The sequence below is a fragment of the Carassius auratus genome, chromosome 14 (genome assembly GCF_003368295.1).
Source record: "Carassius auratus strain Wakin chromosome 14, ASM336829v1, whole genome shotgun sequence".
Classification (NCBI taxonomy): Eukaryota; Metazoa; Chordata; class Actinopteri; order Cypriniformes; family Cyprinidae; genus Carassius; species Carassius auratus.
Genome location: NC_039256.1, coordinates 29,522,328 through 29,543,654, shown reverse-complemented (window position 1 = coordinate 29,543,654; position 21,327 = coordinate 29,522,328). Strand labels below are relative to the sequence as shown.

At 35.9% G+C, this 21,327-nt stretch overlaps 1 protein-coding gene across 1 annotated transcript in view; it reads left to right on the top strand.

The window, feature by feature from the left end:
* Positions 1 to 21,156, top strand: part of LOC113114264 (proton-coupled amino acid transporter 1-like) — a 29,041-nt gene extending 7,885 nt beyond the window's left edge. The window contains exons 9-12 of the mRNA XM_026281137.1: positions 1,151 to 1,249; positions 1,353 to 1,519; positions 2,187 to 2,356; positions 19,492 to 21,156. Of these exons, the coding sequence (XP_026136922.1) occupies positions 1,151 to 1,249; positions 1,353 to 1,519; positions 2,187 to 2,356; positions 19,492 to 19,760 (705 nt within the window). The 3' untranslated portion in view covers positions 19,761 to 21,156. The remainder of the gene's footprint in view (positions 1 to 1,150; positions 1,250 to 1,352; positions 1,520 to 2,186; positions 2,357 to 19,491) is intronic.
* Positions 21,157 to 21,327: the final 171 nt, after the last annotated feature.

Genomic DNA, 21,327 nt, shown 5'->3' with positions numbered 1-21,327 from the left:
TAACCCAGATCCATTTTCAAGCTGAATGTTTGAAAAAGTTGGTTAGGTTTGAAACAATAGATACTTTGCTCAGGACAAAGGCCTCTCGGCGAGCTGCTGATCGAGACTCAGATGTTATGGATGAAGAGTTAAGCATCAATGACAGGTTTCAGCATTGTTTTTTAGAGCGCTTTTCTTATTGAACAGCTTAAAATGCCTTGAATCAGCCCCTGCGTCTGTAATCAGCATTGCAGCTACTGAGAAACAAGCAAGAAGGTAACACATTTGTTTTAGGAAGGAAAGAAAATGTGTCATGGTGGAAACGGCTGGCTAGAGATTGCAAATTGATTTGTTGTTTGGAAAACATTATTTTTTTATTTTTTGTAGAGGGTTTCAAAAGTGCTTGCAGAGACATAAAATGTATGAACATGTAAAATGTACATCTAAATGCATCTTGAACATCATGCAATCACTGTTAATTTACACCACGGCTTAAAGACATGATTTAATTTGTGCTCCAAAAATGTTTTATTTAAAATCTGATTTGTGTACTGTGTCCCAAAGTCTGAGACTTTGTAAATATGGGATTTCTATTATATAATTATTTTATCAGGGGATATAACCATTTTGTTTACTGTGTATAATAAATAAGAAATATTTCAGTTAATGACTTAAAAACTTTGGGGTCAGTAAGAACAAAAAAAAAAAAAAAATCTATCAAGGATGCATACAATTTATTAAAAAGGGACAGTAAAGATTTTTATAATTTTACAAATATTTCTATTTCAAATAAATGCTGTTCTATTCAACTCTCCATTCATCAGTAAATCCTGAAAAAAAAATATTATGGTTTGCACAAATTGCTTTCAAGATTGATAATCAGAGAAGTTTCTTGAGCAGCAGATCAGTATATTAGAATGATTTCTGAAGGATCACATGACACTGAAGACTGGAGGAATGATGCTGAAAATACAGCTGTGCATCACAGGAATAAATTATATTTGAAAACATTCAAACATAAAAAAAGCTCTTTTTTTAAAAAGCAATATTTCACAATTTTACTGTTTTACTGTATTTTTTATAAATGCAAAAGGAAAAAGTTTTTTTTTTCGTTCTTTTTAAAATGTCGACCGTGTCACAGATTGTCAGACGTTCTTTTTCTTCTTGTCAGAATATCCCATACCCTATCAACCTCCCGCTGGCAGGAAGAGGAATCGACTATCCTCTCTTCTTTGGGACAGCAATTTTCGCCTTTGAGGGAATTGGAGTTGTACGTTTTTCTTTTGCTCTCATATTATGTTTGTCACCACAGAAATATTATGCAAGTGAAAAAAAGTTTAAATTAAATAGCTGACATACTCGATCTTTATCAGGTGCTACCACTTGAGAATAAGATGCAGAATCCCAGAAACTTCACCACGGTCCTGTATCTGGGTATGGGCATCGTCACCACCCTCTACATCACCCTGGGCACCATCGGCTACATTGGCTTCGGAGAGCATATCCAGGGCAGCATCACACTGAACTTACCGTTGTGCTGGTGAGTGCCAGGGCATCTTTAAAGTTACCTATTATGCCCCCTTTTACAAGATGCAAAATAAGTCTCTGTTGTCCACAGAAATACCCAAAGTTTTCAAGTTGCTGTCTAATATAACACCCACATTTTTGACTGTAGAAGTTGCAGTACGTCTGTCTAGATGTTAGAACAAACAAACAAACAGTTTGTTTGTTTCTACCAAAAACTGAGACTTGCTGCAATTTGTTGTACTAGAGCTTGGAAATTAAAGGCAGCTGATTTCCGATGCTTTGAGGCTTATTCACTTCAGGCGAATACAAAGCAAGCTTTTTGAACAGGTCACTAAACCCAGGTGACAAAATAGCTGACTGAAACTGGGAACAGTCCCAAATACACCCAATGACATCTCTGTTCCCTGCTGACAAACTCATGTGAAGAGGAGAAGCTGTAGACTCCATGCAGAATCACAGAAGTGTCAGTCTTGTGTTTCTATTAGTGTGTTTAGTGACTGATGTGTAACTCAATGCTCTTTCATGATTATTGAAGATAGCAGCGATACCCGTACGATGCTTTCATTTGTCATTACAGTTCTCATATTTTACATTTACTCCTGATTAGAAGGTCTAGCTGATATTCTATGTTCAGTTCGACATCAGTGGCTGCAGTCTAATAATATCTGTCTGTTCTGTAGGTTATATCAGAGCGTGAAGCTGCTGTACTCTTTTGGGATCTACATCACGTATGCGCTGCAGTTCTACGTGTCAGCAGAGATCCTGATCCCGCCAGCGGTGGCTCGCTGTGGTCCCAGATGGGCGTTGATGGTGGACCTCGGCATCCGCGCGGCTCTCGTAGGCCTCACATGTAAGTCGTGCTTCAACACAACATCTTCAAGAGTTAGTTCACCCAAAAATGAAAAACGTTTTATTCAACCTCAAAACATCCTCGAATTATAAAAATTTCTTCTTACAGACGAATCCAATGGAAGTTATAATTAAAACTATGCTTTCTCTTCCAATGGAAGTACAGTAGGTGGGTGTTTTTTTCAACAGTCCTAAAGACCTCAAATAAACAATATTAATCCATAATTAAAAAGCTCCAGGGGGTGAATAAAGGCCTCCTGTAGCAAATAGATGCATTTTTGTTTAAAGAATTTCCATCTTTAAAACATTAAATATGTGCAGCCACGCTTAAGTGATAAGTGACAAATTTGGAGAGAGAACAAAAAAAGCCATTCACTATTTAGGAGCACAAAACAAGGAATTTTAAAGAAAAATGTCCGAGAACTTTGATATAAGCCAAGAGGAGACTGGTTTTCCTTTGGGGAAAGTAAGAAAACTTTGCTTCTGTAAACAAAACTCGCGAGACTAGCATATTTCACCGGCGTGTGTGTGACACATACGTCCAACATCATCCGCCTGAACGGCTTGCACATATGACAGATAGCGGAAGAGAGAGAAAAGTGTTTATTACATTTCAAATATGGGTAACACTTTAGAATAAGGTTCCATTAGTTAATGTTAGTTAATGTATTAATTAACATGAACAAACAATGAATAATACATTTATTACTGTATTTATTCATCTTCGTTAATGAAAATACAGTTATTCATTGTTAGTTCATGGTAATTCACAGTGCATTAACTAATGTTAACAAGCACAACTTTTGATTGAAATAATGCATTAGTAAATGTTGAAATTAACATGAACTAAGACTTATAAATGCTGTAGAAGGATTGTTCTTGCTTAGTTCATGTTAACGAAAGTAGTTAACTAACATTAACTAATGGAACCTTATTCTAAAGTGTTACCCAAATATGAAATTTATTTTTACAAAAACACATCAGTTCACTACAGGAGGCCGGAGCCATGTGAGGCACCTTTTATTATGGATGGATGCGCTTTATTTGACTACTTTTGGACTGTTGAAAAAAAAAACACCCATCCACTCCCATTCTAAAGCTTGGAATGGGAAGAAGAAGGGCCATTTTTAATATAATTACGATTGGATTTGTCTAAAAGAAGAAAGTCATATACACCCAGGATGCATTGAGGGTAAGTAAAACATGGGCATTTTTTTTTCATTTTTGGGTGAACTAACCCTTTAAAATAACTCCAGCAGTCTTTCAGTTAAAACCATCAGCCGTTGAGCCACTTGCGTCAAAAGTCAGGAGCGTTTTCAACAGCTCATTCACTTGTGAATGCGTTCATGCTCAAGGTTGTTCAGCCACTTCACCGTGCATTTGTCATTGTTAGAAGTCTGTTTTTACCTTTTTCACTTTTTCTGAAACAAGCCGGACCTTGAACACAACAGCGAATGTTTTCTGCGTGTGACTCAGCCGTGCGATTGATATTTTGATGGGGTGGGTGGGTAGTGAACATGAACGTGTGCCTCTTTATCTGTAAATGAAGGGAATCATGCCTTCTATTTTTTTTAATAGTTGTGAATGGCTCACACGCTCAACCAGATCACTCTACTTACAGGACAACATCCACATCCTACAGATTTAAACATCTTTTTAGAAATATTGATTTCCTTTCAAACCTGAGGTTGATTATTCCTGTTTGACATGTGAGGAGTGATCTCACATGAGCAGCAGCTGATCGTGTTTCTTCACTAGGAGGCAGTCTTGAACACTCCTTCATCTTGTTAACACAGCTTTCACTTATGAGCAGCCTATTAATCTTAATATACTTAACTTAGTCTGAGCTATCACATGAGGATCAAACATGTAGATTACATATTAATGCACCTTACTGCTAAGTTTAATTTTCAGAATTTATAATTTACCCAACATTACTTACATAACTACTTATCTTTCTTTTCTTTTTTTTTCCCCTTCGAAATAATATATTTTTTAAAATATGAAAACATGCACAAATCCTTTAGATGGTAGATCATATTTATATAATTCTTTTACTAACCGAGCCTGCATTTGTTTCATTTAAAATGTAATATGGGTCAGATTTACACACAATTCACAATTCTTACACACAATGAGTTTATATCTCACAGTTTTCAAAATTCAATTCAAATTTTTTTTCTTTTTTTTTTTGTGATTGTAAACTTTATCCTTACATATTAATATCTCATTTGTTCTGTGGCGAAAACTAGCTTCCATAGAATGACTCTGGTCTTTAGTATCACGGTAATCCCAAAGTTTTGAACACTAGTGTACATTTTTTTTTAAGGCATTTTATTTGTTGTTTTGTTTGATTTTTGGGGTACAATATGACCCAGACATTTTCACGACAGTTTTCAGTAGATTTGTGTTTGTAGATACATTATCTGACAATGTGTAAAATGCATTGAAAACATTTTTGTTAATGGATTAAAAAGGACTGTATGAAGAATTGGAGAAATCAATATGCTGTTGTGGCTCCTGTCGACCTAGTTGCTTCGAACTGGTATAAAGCAGAAACATTAAAGCAGTATTTGCAGGGACCATTTCATTGCTCATGTTAAAGGCTTTCAAACTAAATTGTTGGCATTGTGGTGTTGGCATGGAGTCGGATGTGCAGCTGTGATGTTGTATTTGGTTATTAGTTAAATTGAGCATTTTAAACATTGTTTTTTTTTGCAATCTCCCGTATGATAACGTAAGACGGCAGGGGCCTGAAGAGATGTGCCTTTCATTTTTAAATCGGCCAAGGCATTGTGCTTGATGTTTTTATTTGGCTTTTTGAGAATAGAAGTGAATGAAAATGTCATGTGATTACAGTAGATGTGATGTGAAGTGTAATGCATGTTTATCTCCTCACCTGAATGGTTCTTCATACATGACCCAGTATGAACATATGTGTTAGTATTAGATATTATTTAGCAGAATGAAGAAAACTGACTTCGGGTGACTCACCCTCAAGTTGTTCAACTTGTTCGAGTTTCTTTGTTCTGTTGAACACATAAGGAGATATGATATTTTAAAGAATATTTGTAACCAAGCAGATGATGGTAGCCATTGACTCCTATAGTATAGAAAAAGCACTATGGAAGTTAATGGCTGCCATCAAATGTTTGTTTGCCAACATTCTTCAAAATAACGTCTTTTGTGTTCAACAGAATTAATACAGGTTTGGAACAACTTGAAGGTGAGTGACAGAATTTGTATTTTTAGGTGAACAATCCCTTAATGTCTTTTCTCTTTCATCGCTTTATGTGCTACACTTTTAATAAAAGCGCTAACAATTAAAAAAAGGAAGATGCTGACAGTTCACAGTGAGTTTAGGTGTTCACGTTTATCTCAAATGAAATGGCAAGAATGAAAACCTTTGTTGTTATTCATTGCTTACAGCACATCACTGAGAGTGCATAACAATCCAAGGCAAGCTGCCTTAACAATGAGACTTTGGCTTGAAAAGGTAAAATTGTAACAAAAAGTGTAGTTCAATCTTTCTTTTGCACCCATTTCACTGGAAGACAAGTTATGAAGCAGGAATGTTCAATAGCACCCATCTGTTGTTATAGGTTATTACATTATTTAAAAACAATACTCATTTTATTCCATTCCAGCCTTGAGTAATATCTCATTTTTAGGTTTCAAATATGCATTAAATCGAACAACCCAAAGACTAAATAAACTAGCAGCAAAAAATTGTTTCTCCGTGTTAAAATCAGGGTTGTGATTTAGCAGATCAATTACAGGGTGTAACGCCTGTGATTGTGTGTGAGCTTTCTGAATATTAATCTCACAGGATTCGAGTCTCTGAGGTGAAGATACTGTCGAAGCACCTTCATTATTCACAACGCCCTGTGTTAATTTCAATTTTCAATTTCAATTTCAATTTTATTTGTATAGCGCCTCCAGGCTGACCAAAGTGCTTTACAGAAGAGCAAGAATATTACACATACATGAAAAATAGACCAGACAAAAATTTAAAACCATCCATTTAAAATTTAGCATACCACAGTAGTCAGTACACTAAGGAAATGAAAAAAGGTTTTAGCAAGGACTTAAAAATAGACAAGGAAGGGGCCAGTCTGATCTCTAAAGGCAGGGTATTCCCGAATCGTGGCCCAGCCACCGCAAATGCACGCTCCCCTCTACGCTTTACAGATGCGCATGTCCAGGAGTACTTAATCAAAACTGGTGCCGACTGCAATCTGTTGTCATTTCCTCCGAATGATACTTTGACCGAGTGCTGGACGCTCCAGTAACCATTTAGTTCAGACGGTCTTCAGCTACCAGACGTCTTTAGTCCTCCATCTCGCCCTCCATTTGAACGCCACTGACTTCGGTTCAAAGCTGTGGAGCCAACAAATAGATTTGTGCTTAATACAGTTAAACTTCCTGTCTCAGCTGTCATAATGTGTGACTACCTGTGCAAAAAAAAAAAACTTACAGTAATTGAAAAGCACACTTGCATACAATTTTAAACAAAAGAGCAACAATCAATAAATTGGGGGAAAAATATATACATAGTCACAAGTACCAATATGCAAATTTTGCCTTAAGGATGTTTAGATTATTGAAATTAATTAAAGTAATTACACTTTTTTTTCTTGGTTACATCTGCCATATATTGAACTTTCTCATTGCGACAACCCCTCGATACTTCAGTCTTTGTGTTTTCCAACTTCTGTCCTTAGTTTGCAGCTTCGCTGGAAGTTTTCAGTCCATTGGGATGATCTCAGTGTAAGCACAGAATAGAGTACAGCGCTCTTCTGTCTGCTCAGCAATTTCCATCAATATTCACTCTGTAGCATTACTCTTAACGCGGTTCCTTCCTGGTTTAATTCTGAATCCAAAATCAAACACTGCAGACTCTGCGCGTTGCCTCATTGAGGGCAGACAGATGTGGTTGAAAGTGCCTTTGTCTTGGAGATGAAGAGAGACAGAGAGTGTGCAGCATATGACATGTGATTGGAAGATCTCCAGAGAGAAGCTGGAGGGCCTCATCTAGTGTGTAGAGCTGAGGCTCTTCTTCCTCCTCGTATGATCACAAGTGTATGCAGAATCCATCAAAGGCCAGCAGTGGCTGAGCGGTGCTGATAGTGCGGATGCAGTAAGCATGTGTCGCAGAGAATCACGTCAGAAGACAAAAACACTGAGTTTGGCAAGAGGACAGATCCTTTATGCCTTAGAGTACTGTTTGTGCAAAAGAATGACATCACTTCAAAAAGAGGGATCGGTTACAGAACATACACTTGCCAGAAACACATCAACATACACCATCCAAATATGTAGGTGAGAGTGGTTTAGTTGTTCCAGTTGAAAGTTGAAAGTTGTCACAAGGGCTTTATTATTTGTCACTTTTTGCCAAAAATTAAAAGTTGTTGAAAATTTACCTTAGATAGTCAGATCATCCAAGATATAGATGAGTTTGTTTCTGCATTATGTTTGGAGATGTTTAGCATTACATCACTTGCTCACCAATAGATCATCTGCCGTGAATGGGTGCCGTCAGAATATGGGAGTCCAAACAGCTGATAAAAACATCACAAGTAATCCACTAGTTAATACTTTGTGTTACAAATCTGTGTGTGCTTCACAAAAAAAGTAGCCTAAGTCATAGGCTGCAGGTTTGGGACAAGAAATGAGAAATTTCAGTTTTGGGTGAACTATTCTTTTAACAATACAAAAGAATCGAAGTCTTCATGTTGTCATGCGAGATTTTAGGAAACTGTCCTGGTTTATTGAGTTGAAACGCTGCAGAAATGGGACGTATTTCTCATCTGTAGAGTGTAAAATCCCAATTAACTCTAAAAATCATCTGACACAAACTGATAAAGTTTATTATTCATTCATGAGACGTTGCACAGTTTGTCTGTGTTGTGATATTCTTTTTAAACAAGTGTAATTGCTTCAGTGTTTCCAATAATCCTCATTTTGGACCGTCAAGGAACCGTTCCTGTCTGATCTGATGTTTTATTCTCCTTTCTGTTCTTTAGTTTTAGCAGTTCAGGTTTTGGTGTACAGAAAATTTGTAATGGATTAAAGATGTATTTGCCATTTTTTCAGGCTCTCATGTTGTGGTTTGATTTCAAAACAGACTTCAAAGGAAAGCATCCCAGCTTACCAATAAATAAAAGCTTTTCAAATGCTGCTTTTCTCCTAATTCCTCTTTTAAACTATATCATTCTTTAGGATTTAATTTAATTGACATGCAAATTCAAAGAAAAAGTGTGTTTTCCATTTCAGTGAGAGTAAGTGACATCTAGACCGATGCTTCGAGTCAGTAGCTAAGGGAAGGGATCTCCTGAATGAGAGCAGTTGCTGAATGTGGACGTTAAGGGCTGCCAGCAGTGTTTATATTGTCCATTCGTCTCTCTTACTGTGGAATAGTTTGGGACTGTATTTCAGTTTGGACTGATGGATTCTTTTCGAAGAATAATTGACATGTCATGACAGGATTAGATTTGCTCTAAGAGCTAATTAACCTCTTGGAGCTTGTGTAGTTGTATTGAGATATATATTGTGAGGTGCAAATGCCTTGCTTAATTGCATGGTGTTTTTTTTTTTTGTGTGTGGAAATTACACAATGCTTAGGCTATATTACGCTGAAGCCCTCTTTTCATAAAAGGGAAACTTGCAAAGAAAAGCTGAGGAACAATTTGTAATAGTTTTAAAATTTGTAATTTACGAAAATGTAGGTATGGATTTAGAATTAACTCATTAATTAGCTTTTTTTTTTTTTTTTTTTTTTTTTGATGGTTTCTGATTGGTGGTCAGCCTGTTTATTTATTTATTTATTTTTTTGTGAAAATGATTTCAACATTATTGTTCCTGTGTGACGTTGTTACCATAGACTTCCTGTTTTCAAAGAATTGGTACAATGAAAACTTTATATTTATTGTCTTTGGTGTGAACTGCTCCTTGGTCTATTTCTAATATCCGTGTAACTAACAGAAGTCTTTTTTAGCAATTGATCTCATGAATTCTTTGATGATCTGTTTGTTTCTTTCACTCAAGCATTGCATCCTGTTTAATAAAATATCATAAATCTGTATAATAATATAATATCAAAACTTGGTTAAGATTTTGAAATGTTTTTGGAAGTAGTCTCTTAATGCTTAGCAAGGCTGCATTTATTTGACAAAATACAGAAACATTTGTAATATAATTACAATTTTTAAGTAATTGTTTTATATTTGCTTCTATAGAAACATTTATTATAATTAGCATTGTTGAAAGCAGTTTAGTTTCCTTTTTTGAAATATAAAGTTCAGAAGACCAGTATTTATTTAAAATGGAAAATCTTTTGTAACATTACTTTTTTCTTTTAATACTGTTACTTTGAACAATTTGACACATTCTTACAAAAAAATAAAAATAAATAAATAAAATGGCAAATTTTGCCATTTGGTAAATAATCAAGTTATAAATAGCAAAGTTTAAGTGCAGAATTTGACTTTAACATATTAATGACCTTTTTCTTTATAGAAACACTTCTTTAAACTACAACACAAGCATATTCATTTTTGTAGAGTTACAGAGATCATTATGTACTTCTTAAGACAAACAGCCCCAGATGTGAGGTTGCATTAACTTTTGGCACATTTGTGTCCCGTAGTGCCCAGCGAAACCGACCAAAGAAAACTAAGAAATTAATATTTCCCTCTCCTCATATGGCCTCTTTCTGAAAGATTGAAACTGTCGATCAACTGGTAACTTCAGAAACTAATGAGAGCTTCTCAAGGTTGTTTGATGTTGAGGCAGGGCAGGATCCTCTGGGCTGTAGCTGGTGTGTCAGCAGGGACTGTGTAGTTGTATCTCTCCAGATGAATGAGTAAATAGATCTGCGCCTCCCTCCATCACCCCAGCTGTATACAGTACTTAGATGAACCCAAAAGGCCGTGGAAATGCACAGCAGGAGATGGACAAAAAAAGTAGTGCATGTTCATCACGTCGCTGTTAAGAAGTCAATCCTGTTTAAAGATACCAGATTGAGATGAGACCACGGCCATGATGTGCTTCAACTGTGTTCGGCAGCGTCTCAGCTGAAGGAGACTTGATCCGACTGCTGTTATAAAACATGCAACAGTTAAGTGGTGGTTCTTGAAATCACGAAACCTTTTAAGAACATCAGTCACTCAACAGAAACAGACATGTGTATCATAAAGATAAGGCTATCATCCGTCCTCTCAAAGGCTTCTGCTATATTTAAAGCAATATGTTGGGAACATGAGATGAATGTAGCGTTTGGTCTGAAAGGATGTTAAAATCTCTAGTTTACCTTGTCCTGTGGCTCATGATCACTGACTTGGTTTTGGAAAGTGTTTTTCATGTTTCAGAATAATGAGGTTTTATGAAAAGGACTACAACTTACTTCTGTTTTCAGCCTTTTTAATGTTTTTATGTTATTGAGGTTGAAGAAAAGAGTGGAGTGTGTAGACGTCAGATCAAGCAATGCAAATATTATGAAGGGTACACAACAGTGTTACCAAAACTATTGAGCTACAGGTGTGCTGTCCTATTGCCAACATCCTCACTGAAGCACCTCATAATTTAAATGAAAAGCTGTACACAAGCTGCAATTTGTGTGAAACATACAGTAGGGTTAAAAGAATCGTTCACCCCAAAATATGAATGACCTCACCCTTTATCCCATCCAAGACGTAGATTGTTTCTTCATCAGAACAGATTTGAAATGTAGCATTACATCACTTGCTCTCCCATGGATCCTCTGCGGTGGAGTTAATGATGACAGATTTCGACGTTTTAGGTGAACTATCCTATGGGCTCAAATTCCCTTCTGATGTATTGCAGTCATGGATTAAAAAAAAAAATATTAAGCATGAAACCAAAATTTAAAGACGCAAGTAAAAATAAATTGCACAAAAATTAATATTGATATTAATATCACAGATCTAAAAATGTATACGTTTTGTGGAATAAAAGTTTTTTAATTTTAATTTCACGCTTGTTATTTTTTTTGTCCGCAACTGCAATACATTAGGCCTGAATATGATCCCATACTATTCCTATGATGATAATAAGGATTTATAACAAAGCCACTGAGTATGTTGCATTTAAAACTTAACTTTACGTGGTCTGAAAAATTATGCATTCATCTGATTTATTTTAGCATGTGATTTTCAAAACATGCATGTCACAGTTTATTTCACTGTGTTTGGCAGGGAATGTGTAGAGCATAAAGTGTCCTGGTTTGAAAACAGCAGATATGCCGAAGGCCAAACAGAAAGTTAAATCCCAAGAACTCTCTCTGTCATAAAGTTTAATATCTGTTGTTTACAATAACCAAGAAATTTGAGAGATCTTGTCCTGCGGCAGCCAAGTGTGCCAGTGAAATAGACCATAAAAATAAGAGATGAATAATGAATAACAATGGATCAAGGACTCTCCTCTTCTTCTCTTCGAATCTTCTCGTATTTGTCAGCATGCATGCACATGCAACTTGAGATGTGACATTATTGTTTCTGTCTAGTCCTTGCAAGCATTGGTATGCATGTGGCAGGCACATACAAGTTACTCTGTTAAAATACATGCTCCATCCATACTGTGATATATGCCATCTGCAATACTCCTGTTCAAATGACTAATTCACAGCAACACGGCTCTTCAGAGTTCGAAATCCTTTCTGTCTTTAATGCTGTTTAAAGGCATTGTGCATTCATACAGCGCCGTCAGAGCTTAGCGTTCTGAGTAGTTTCATTCTGTAAGTGTCACAGTATTGTGTCTTGCTTTGATTTATTGAGGCGAGGAAGCTGTCTGTCTTTCATTTGTTTAAGAATCTCTTCTGCCGGAATCCTGTTTGGATGAATTAAGTGCAGAAAGTTCTTCAGTTGGCTTTGCATTTTCCCATTGGGGGAATTTGTCCTGAAGAAAGCCGTGGGAATGAAGTGGGTGTGTGACACACAGAAACTAAAAATTAACACATTTTATAGTTATTATAAAGCCTTGGTTTTCACAGTGGAGTGTCTGTTTGAAATCAGCTTCACAGACAAGCACATCAAAGCTGTGCAAAGATGATAGCGGGACTACTGTGTTTCCAAGGGTGCGAGCGTCCCCGTGTTCGCTCTTAATGGAAAGTGGAATGGACAGTGCGTGAGCCCCCTCTGGTCCTGTACTTTTTCCGGGAGTGCAGTGCTATAGCTGACAGCATGCTGACACATGAGCACCAGGGCATTCTGACTGCGCCGTGTTCCTCTGCTTTACCTCAGGAGCTGCTGAAATTGACCTCGCGCAGCCCCAGGGAGGCTCCAAACCTGCTTGCTTCGGTCCTGCTGAAACTAAAGCAGACACCTGAACCATGCGGCTCCAAAGGTCTTTGAAAATGCCATCCAGTAAAGAGTGAAGGTCTTCAGATCTACTTTCATGGACTCGCGTGATGACTTGCTCTCCGCTCACGTGACGATCTGACCTTTAGTCAATTATACAGACACACTTAACCTGACCTTTTACTGTATGTATTTGAACTTAACATTTTTCACCTGTTAAGTGAGGGATACTGTACAGTCAGACGGTTATTATCGTGGCTACAAATACATAATGTAATACAAAAACTGTTTATGTCCATCACATATTATTACAAATGCCAAATCCTACAGTTACAAATTTGTAAATAATGGTTTAATTTCAATTTATTTTTTTACTTTTATATATATATATATATATATATATATATATATATATATATATATATATATATATATATTTATATATGTTCTATTTTGACCTCTATAGTAGTTGTTTTTGGTTTTTTTTTACTTCCATAATATTTTGGGGAGGGGTCACAACCATACAGTTCTGCTTAGGGCACTGTATAAGCCCTTTCTTTAAAGTAAACCTATGGGTATTTTCATCAGACGTAAATTGCTATGCATTTGCTAAAATAAAAAGGGTCATTTAAGAGCTGTGACCTAACGGTTTTTGCATGTGTTCCAGGAAGTTGAGCCTTGATGCTCGGTGTCACCTCCTAAAAACTTCACCCTCTTTATCCTATAATTTACAAATGTTCTTTTTCTGCTTACCAAAAAGTCTTAAAAAGATAAAAAAAAACAGAATATTCTTAAATTGCAGCTTAATTTAAAGGTTAAATTAAGTTGCGAGGTTAAAATCTGCCTAAACTTGTCCAAATAAATGACATGCATGAGCATTAGTTTTAGTCCTCACATGCTGGCTGCTGAGCATATGAGGCTTATTTTGATGATCAATATTTAAATACACTAAACTTATTCTAATCTTAGATTGTTTTCACATATGCGTTGATGAGATGGTAATATACATACAGATCTATGATTGTGTACCTGGAGTATTTGTGGAGCTAAAATGCAACTCATGATTTCATTTATAATGACATTATAGTCTCAGCTTCATTATCGCCTCTCATTCTGACCATAGTGCCTTAAGAGAGGCTAAAACACTATGGTTCAAGACTGATACCGCTGTGTTTATGACACTAACTGTCCTAGACATTGTAATGAGGCGTTATGTTGTGTTTCATCCCACCTTTGAAGGCTCTTTTATCCCAAACAACATATTCCATGTGCTTCTGACAGTTTAATAGTTGCTCTTTTTGAAATGCTGCTGAGAAATAAATAGCTGCCCTGTGACTGATATGTCTGAGATGAACTTATTAATTTTGTATAACGGCCACTGACAACAGGCCTTCTTACTGGACTGAAAGGATTCATTGGGAACATCTCAGTGGACTTGTTATGGACAATATGCATGTATTTATTTTTGCAAGAATGGGCAAAGGCCTTGACATACATTTTCCTCACACTAGAATGATCTTTTTGTGCATCCAGTCTGTAATAACATAATGGGCGATGGTTTACTTGCTTTTGATGCGTTATATAGAAAAACACTATTTCTATAAAACGTTAGTCTGACATCTACTGTGACGTGTAAGCAGTGTGTCATCCGGCTTTCATACTTTCATATACTTTAATTAAAGAGAAAGTTGCATCCAACAACAGCTGCCTACTGTTCGTGATCTTCAGACAACAGATATTTATAAATGGAGTTCAATTTTTGGGGATATTTTGTCCATGGAGATTCACATGCATACTTTTCATTGACGCAAACATTCATTACTGCTCAAATACAGGCCGCCGCATACGTCTCCTGACAATGAACCCATGATGAGCCTCTATTTGTATTTCAAACAGTCGTTGTCTGACAGTCAAGAATTGTTCACAAGGGAATAATGGGTAATTTGTCACAGCGTCTGCGCTCCCCTCTGTAGTTTTGTCACAGTCCGCCTCTAGAAATCTTCACATGGCAGAAGGGGATTTGCCCTGTGCACCAATGCAGATCGGATTGTTATTAAATGATCTCACTTGTGTGGTCCGAACACACAGACACTTTCAAAGCTGGAAATAAACAAATTAGCCTGGCCATTTCTCAACTTCAGCAAACCAATGTTCTGCTAATCAGAGCCGGGAATATTTTCAGAAGAAGGCAAAAGGCTTAACGTGGACTCCCTCGCTCTGACCCAGAGCTGACTTTGGTCTGCTGGTGTCTCTAAATGCTGGGAAGTGCAGATATGCCTGTATGTCTTCTGTGTTTACATCTGTGAAATGTGTCCCTGAGGTTCACTGCGTTTGGTAATTAAGAGACTAAGGATGTGTAACATTTATATGGCCTTGAATATTGTTGCCTTGTGCTCTTTCCTGCTCCCGTTGTGTCGTTTGCATTGTAATTGCAACAAAAAGCCAGAGATCTCGTAATGTTCCCACTAAGACTAGTCATCTCCAGACAGGCATCTCACCTCCTCTAAATGTGCTCATGAGTATAAAGGAAATAATTGGTTGGGTGGAGACATCCTAAAGCATTGATACTCTCGATAATGATCTTGAAGTGAATCAATTCTGTTTTCAAATAATGCATCAGCTAGAGATATTTTACATGAAATAAAGGCAAAGCTACCTAAGACTATACCTTTATAATTCCATTTAAATAAGTCCATTTAAAATTAAGTTGCTTTAAGACAGATAATTTTCTAGAATAAATGCTAAAAATTATAAATATTATTTTTAAAGAATTAAAAACCTCTATTAAATGCATTCAGTTGATCAAAGGTGCCAGTTAAAACATGTACGTATTTATTTTCATGCGACATGTGACACTGAAGACTAAAGTGGGCATGCTGAAAAATATGTAAAGTTTTTAAATTGTATTTCTTAATATTACAGTATTTTATATTTAAAAAAACTGCTTGAGTGAACATTAAAAACATTAAAAAAAGAGTCTTACTAATCCCAATCTTAGTGTAATTCATAATTATATTATCAGTAATCTAATCATTTGCATTTTAGGCCTTAAAAAGTAATAAATGTGGGTTTTTAAATATATTAAATGTTACAATTGCTCATTCATCCTAAGGAATGTTAAAAAAAAATCCTACTAGCATTATCTGTATGGTATCAGTGATTCAGGCCTTGATACTTAAACAGATGAACAAATTATATTAAATAGCATCATTTATATTATTTCACTAATAACATGTCAGTTTTAATTTTTAAACATTGAGTCACCTAATATTATGCAGTATGCTGTGAAAAAGTGTTCACTTAATTTTATAAGCAACTCCGCTTATAAACAGAAGAAATAAAGAAATATGGCGAGTTACACGTGCATTCACCTTTTTACTCCGCAAGAGCAAAAGTCTCGTCTGCTTATGCCATTTTAAACCATACAGCAAATGTTCTTGATATACACCTGTAAAACCATGCTCTGGGGTTAGAAATGATTGATTCATTTTACACCATTTTGCTTGACACTTTTTGAGTTTCTCTTCTGTAAATAAATCAATTTGCCTCAAAGCACAGTTGGGGATGTGCCTGACGTCCAGTTAATGAGCGCAAGGGACGGGTCTGTCTGATCAAGTATCATCTTTCTCTGCACTCATTTCATTGAGGTTCAAAAGTTTGTGCTCAGTAAGATTCATAATGTTTTTAAAGAAGTCTCTTATGCTCATCAACACCGGATTATTTGATCAGAAAAATTCAGTGTTAGATGATCACTTTCGGAAACGTTGTAATATGATGATTTTCCTATGTTGGAAAGTTCTTTTGATGCTTAATATTTGGAACCTGTGATGCTTTTTTTCAGCATTTTTTTTTACTTTTCTAACAAAGTCTTTACTGTCTGTCTTTAATATCATCTATATTGAACACTGGAGTAATATAGCTGAAAATTCAGCTTTGCATCACAGGATTCAATTTAATTTTAAAGTACATAAAAATTTAAAATTATTATTTTAAATTGCAATAATATTGCACAATATTAAGTTTTTTGTTTTGAAGCTTGTCTGTATTTTGATCAAATAAATGCAGCATTGATGAGCAATGAGTTTTTTTCTCTAAAAAACACAAAAATCTTGATGAACAGCAGTGTGTTTATTTATTCATTTATTCGTTGGTTTTCTTGTTGGTTGCACTGCACTACTTTTATTTGAGCAGAATTTTTTTTTTTTTAAGGAAATCAATATAAAAGATTCAGCTAAACAATTATGAAAAGGTTTGGCATAATGAAGTTTTCTATTACAATGAGGATTTGTGCTTTTTCTTTATGTCATATTCTCAAGTCATTGTAATTGCATTTGTTTCTGAATAAAACAATTAGCACCATGTCGTTGACTCATACAAATGTGTGTCTAATCTTTCTGCAAATTCATGCCTGCCATCATCACAGTGAGCCACATATGAGTCACCTGCAGAGCACTCGTAGACGCCTTGACAATTTAGTTTACTGGAAGAGCTGTGCTTCGTAGGATCCATCAATTGATCCAGCACATGTCCTTAATGGGAATTTACTTTGCAATAGCTTTTAAAGCCTTGTTCTGCTCTCGGTCCCCAAGGGGAATCTGTCACCTGTGTCTGCTTTGAAGATTTGAGCTGCAGACACCAACCAGATTACAAAGGCCAAATTTCAAGACGAAAGCAGGCCGTCTGGTTCAGTTTGTTTCCCCTTGCCTAAGTCTTCAAGAGAGTGTGGGTTGTTGCATGGCGTTCAAAAGATCAGCCTTTCAGTGTCGATTTGCCAGATATCCTGCTTCAAAAAGACCAAGTCTTTGTGCCAAGTGAGAAGAAAGTGAACAGCTGACAACCCCTACGAAATAATAGTAAGTGACAGGAAGTGGGTGTGCGCTTGAATTTGTGTGTTCATGTGTGACAGACAGGGATTTGCCATGTGATCGTTTGAAGATTTAAAAGCTGCGGTGTATTCCCACCGTGCACAGTGTGAAGAACAGAGGAACGTTCGGAAGACATCAGCGGAGGCTTGTTTGGGGGAGAACATTGCCTTTCGGTGCCTAATTCAATCCTCTTAGTGACAGATCAAGATAACTCCTTCCCAAAGCAGTGCGCGGCATGGCCACTGTCCTCTACTCAACATGAAATGCACTCATCAGCATTACGATTGTCTTCTGGATTTTTACATTTTCCCTCTCAAGGGCTTGACGCTTATGTTTTTCCCAAGGAGCACATTACAGGTGCTGTGAAAATGTATCAAATAATGTTGTTTTCCTTTATAAAGGGATATAAGGAGATATTTAGAAGGATTTGATTGCTTGGAATGCAAAATGTATGCTAGTTTTTATAGTATCTGTTTAAATAATTACTCTATTATTAGGCATATAGACACTTGAGAAACAAGTGTGCAGCCATTTTTTTTGGTATCTCTTTATTTTAAGGTGTCATTGTTACACATTACATAACGTATTTACTATTATAATAACAAATAAGTATGTATAATTACACTAGCAAGATCACCTTAAAAGAAAGTGTGACCAATTTTTTCTTTGAATTTCTGTTTGTTTTATCAATAGCTCTGTAGCATCACTACTGAAGAGTTATTAGCTGGTGAAGGGGATTTATTTTTTGTTGAGTTAACGAAAGTTATCATTTGCTTTGTAATGTTCGAAGGGGATTTCATAAATGTCAGACCAGGAAGATTTTAAAACAAGTGGTTCAGTCATAAATTAGTACAACCTTAATACAGGAGACGACACGCGCAGTGCTGAAAAGGGGGGGAGCTACATCAAGTCCATAGGATACATTACATAAAAATGTATAAATAAATATACATTAGTCGTGTCATAAGAGGTTTATGTCACAGACTGTGTGACTTTGCTACTTCCTGTTTTTTTTTTTTTTTCACAACCAATCGACTAATTTAGATATGGTCGACTTTTGTCAACTAACGTAGTCAACTATTAGAGGACGGCCCTGGTTTTTAGTATTCCCTTCTTGTGACGGGCTACAAGAAACATAAGTTACAAAAGTTTACTTTCAAGTAAGTGCATGAAACAGAATGGCGAGAATAACTACTACTTTCATAGTATTTTGGTCCTATTTTCCATTAAAAATATCTAAATGTTCCTAAATCAAGATACATTTACTTGACAAGGAAAATGGATTCAGATGTAAAGTCTTGTTTAAAAAAAAAAAAATAATAAATAATTTATTTTTCTCACCCCACTGACAGATATTTTAATAGAGGAATTCTAAACAAACCTGAAATATACACAGAGTCCTCTAGTATAAAATATATTTATTTCATAGCAAGTATACTTCAAATCCATTAACATATTTACTGACAGATAACTCAAGACTTGCTGACATTAAAAAAATTATAATTAGACTTTATTCAGCGTATTAGTTGTGCACTATAAACTTATAGTAATATTAAGTCTTAAATGTGTTTTAATGTCACTTTTGATGAGAATTGTATGATCTTTAAATAACATCAGTCTTTAAATACAAAATATTTAAAGTGTACCAGAAGTATACCTGCAAATATATTATGTATAATATCTTAAATTAAACTGCAGCACTACTTCTGCACAATTAAAGTGAATTAAATTAGCAGTTTACTATACTAAAAGTACAATCCCAGGGTATTTGATTAAGTACATGAATATGTAAATGTATTACATATTAGGGTTATATTATGGAAAGTCTATTCTATAGTATCACAGGATGCTCACTGCACAACATGTTAGGGTTAATATATGCACTCTTGCAACAGTCTTCTACAATGCAAACATGATGAAGTTTAACGTGATGTTCCTCTGCTGTCTCACCGCAGGTGCTCTGGCCATATTGATCCCAGAGCTTGACCTGGTCATCTCTCTGGTGGGCTCCGTGAGCAGCAGCGCTCTGGCCCTCATCTTCCCTCCCCTGCTTCAGATCATCACCTTCCATAATGAAGGCTTGAAGTCGTGGGAGATTGCCAAGGACATCGGGATCAGCCTCATTGGCTTTGTGGGCTTTGTGGCAGGGACGTACATCTCCATCCAGGAGATTGTGGCACGCAACAGCATCAGACACAACAGCACAAACCTGTATGTAGGGTGATTAATTGATTAAATATAGACCCTACATGCTTCTTTGATTTCTATTCGGTTCCACTTGGGTTTCTTCTTTCTCAGCGTCTGTAGATTTTTTTTTTTTAATGTGTTTTTGTCCTTCGTTTTTTGCAGCATTGTAGTCTCTTCATATCAAGTTCCCAAGTTGCCTTGGCTTCAAAGAACTCATTTTCAACTCAAACAGCCTTTTATCCCAAATTTTAGATGAATATTAATGGAAAAATATCTATATAGCTCATGTCTTGTTTACAGGGTTTCAATGCCACAAACCGATTCCTTGAACAGGGTCACATACTCATTCGGAGTAGTTGCAATTGGAACGAAGTGACGTGAACAGTCATTTCTGTTTGTAACTGTGTTAATGTATTCTTAGGGCTCTTGTTTTAAAGATAAAAGGCAAGTTATTTACTTCTGGATATTACACACAGACTCAACCTAGACTTGATTTTAAAAGTGTGGAAAATTGTCAAAGTGCACTATTACAGTACCTCAGTCTCAACAATCAAAAGATTAGTCGGAACGGTGGTCTTTCAACGATGTTATCTGCACTTTGTCTGCTGTTCTAGTTTTTGTTTTATTGATTTGTATTTTTAAAGTGTTGTTTTATAGGTTTATTTGTGCCATCTCAGACATCGAACAGTGTTTTATATTCAACAGGTGCCGTCAGTTAGTCATCTCGCAGAGAAGTCTGTTGATATAACTTGATTTGTTTTTTCATCTACCAGCTGTAGTTTTTATCGGTATTTTCATATGGCTAGATTTTCTTCCGAAATGTGCAGTATATTATTTTTTGTAAACCGGCTCCAGATCTCTTGTTGTTTCGCACACACAAAACAGAAGTGTGTTTTAACTGGACGCACGTTGAGTAACTTGTACTGTTGTTAAACACACTTTTTACCGTGGCACTTGAATTTTTTTTTATTTAATTTTTTAGTTGTATGAAATTGCTATATATATATTGTTGGCCATGCCAAAGTTATTGCCTGGAGGGTTTATTTTTAATATATAATTTACATTCATTTTTAAGTTGCACTCAGCTGCTGCTTTTGTAATTGCATTGTTGTTTTGACTTTGATTTCGTGTTTTTTTTGCCTTCTTGTACATATGCTGTAAGTCATTAATTCATGCTCACCTTGTTGAAAATGAACATAACTACTTTAAAATAGATTAAATATATAAAGGGAAGATTCTACAAACCGATAAGCATCACATTGCTCATTTTTGTACATTACTAGATCATTTATTTGTTAATCATCGACATGAGAGTTTCCAGGTCCACCTGTTGAGCTGCGTCATTGTGTCTTTCTAGTTGATGTAAAACAGCAGGTCTTGAGAGCCGCTATGTGCTCTGTGTTAGAATTAAAGATGTTACTGCCTCTTCCTCAGATGTGATGTGTTTCTCACCGTTTCTTTTTGTTGTAAGACAGTGTTTTCTAACCAACAGCATGCATGCTGCACTGGTTCTTGGAAATATTTAGCTTTGATAAAAGTCTATATTTTAAAACGATGCTAAAATAATTTCTGTCTCAGCTGATGTGACGAGTCCGGCTCTAGTC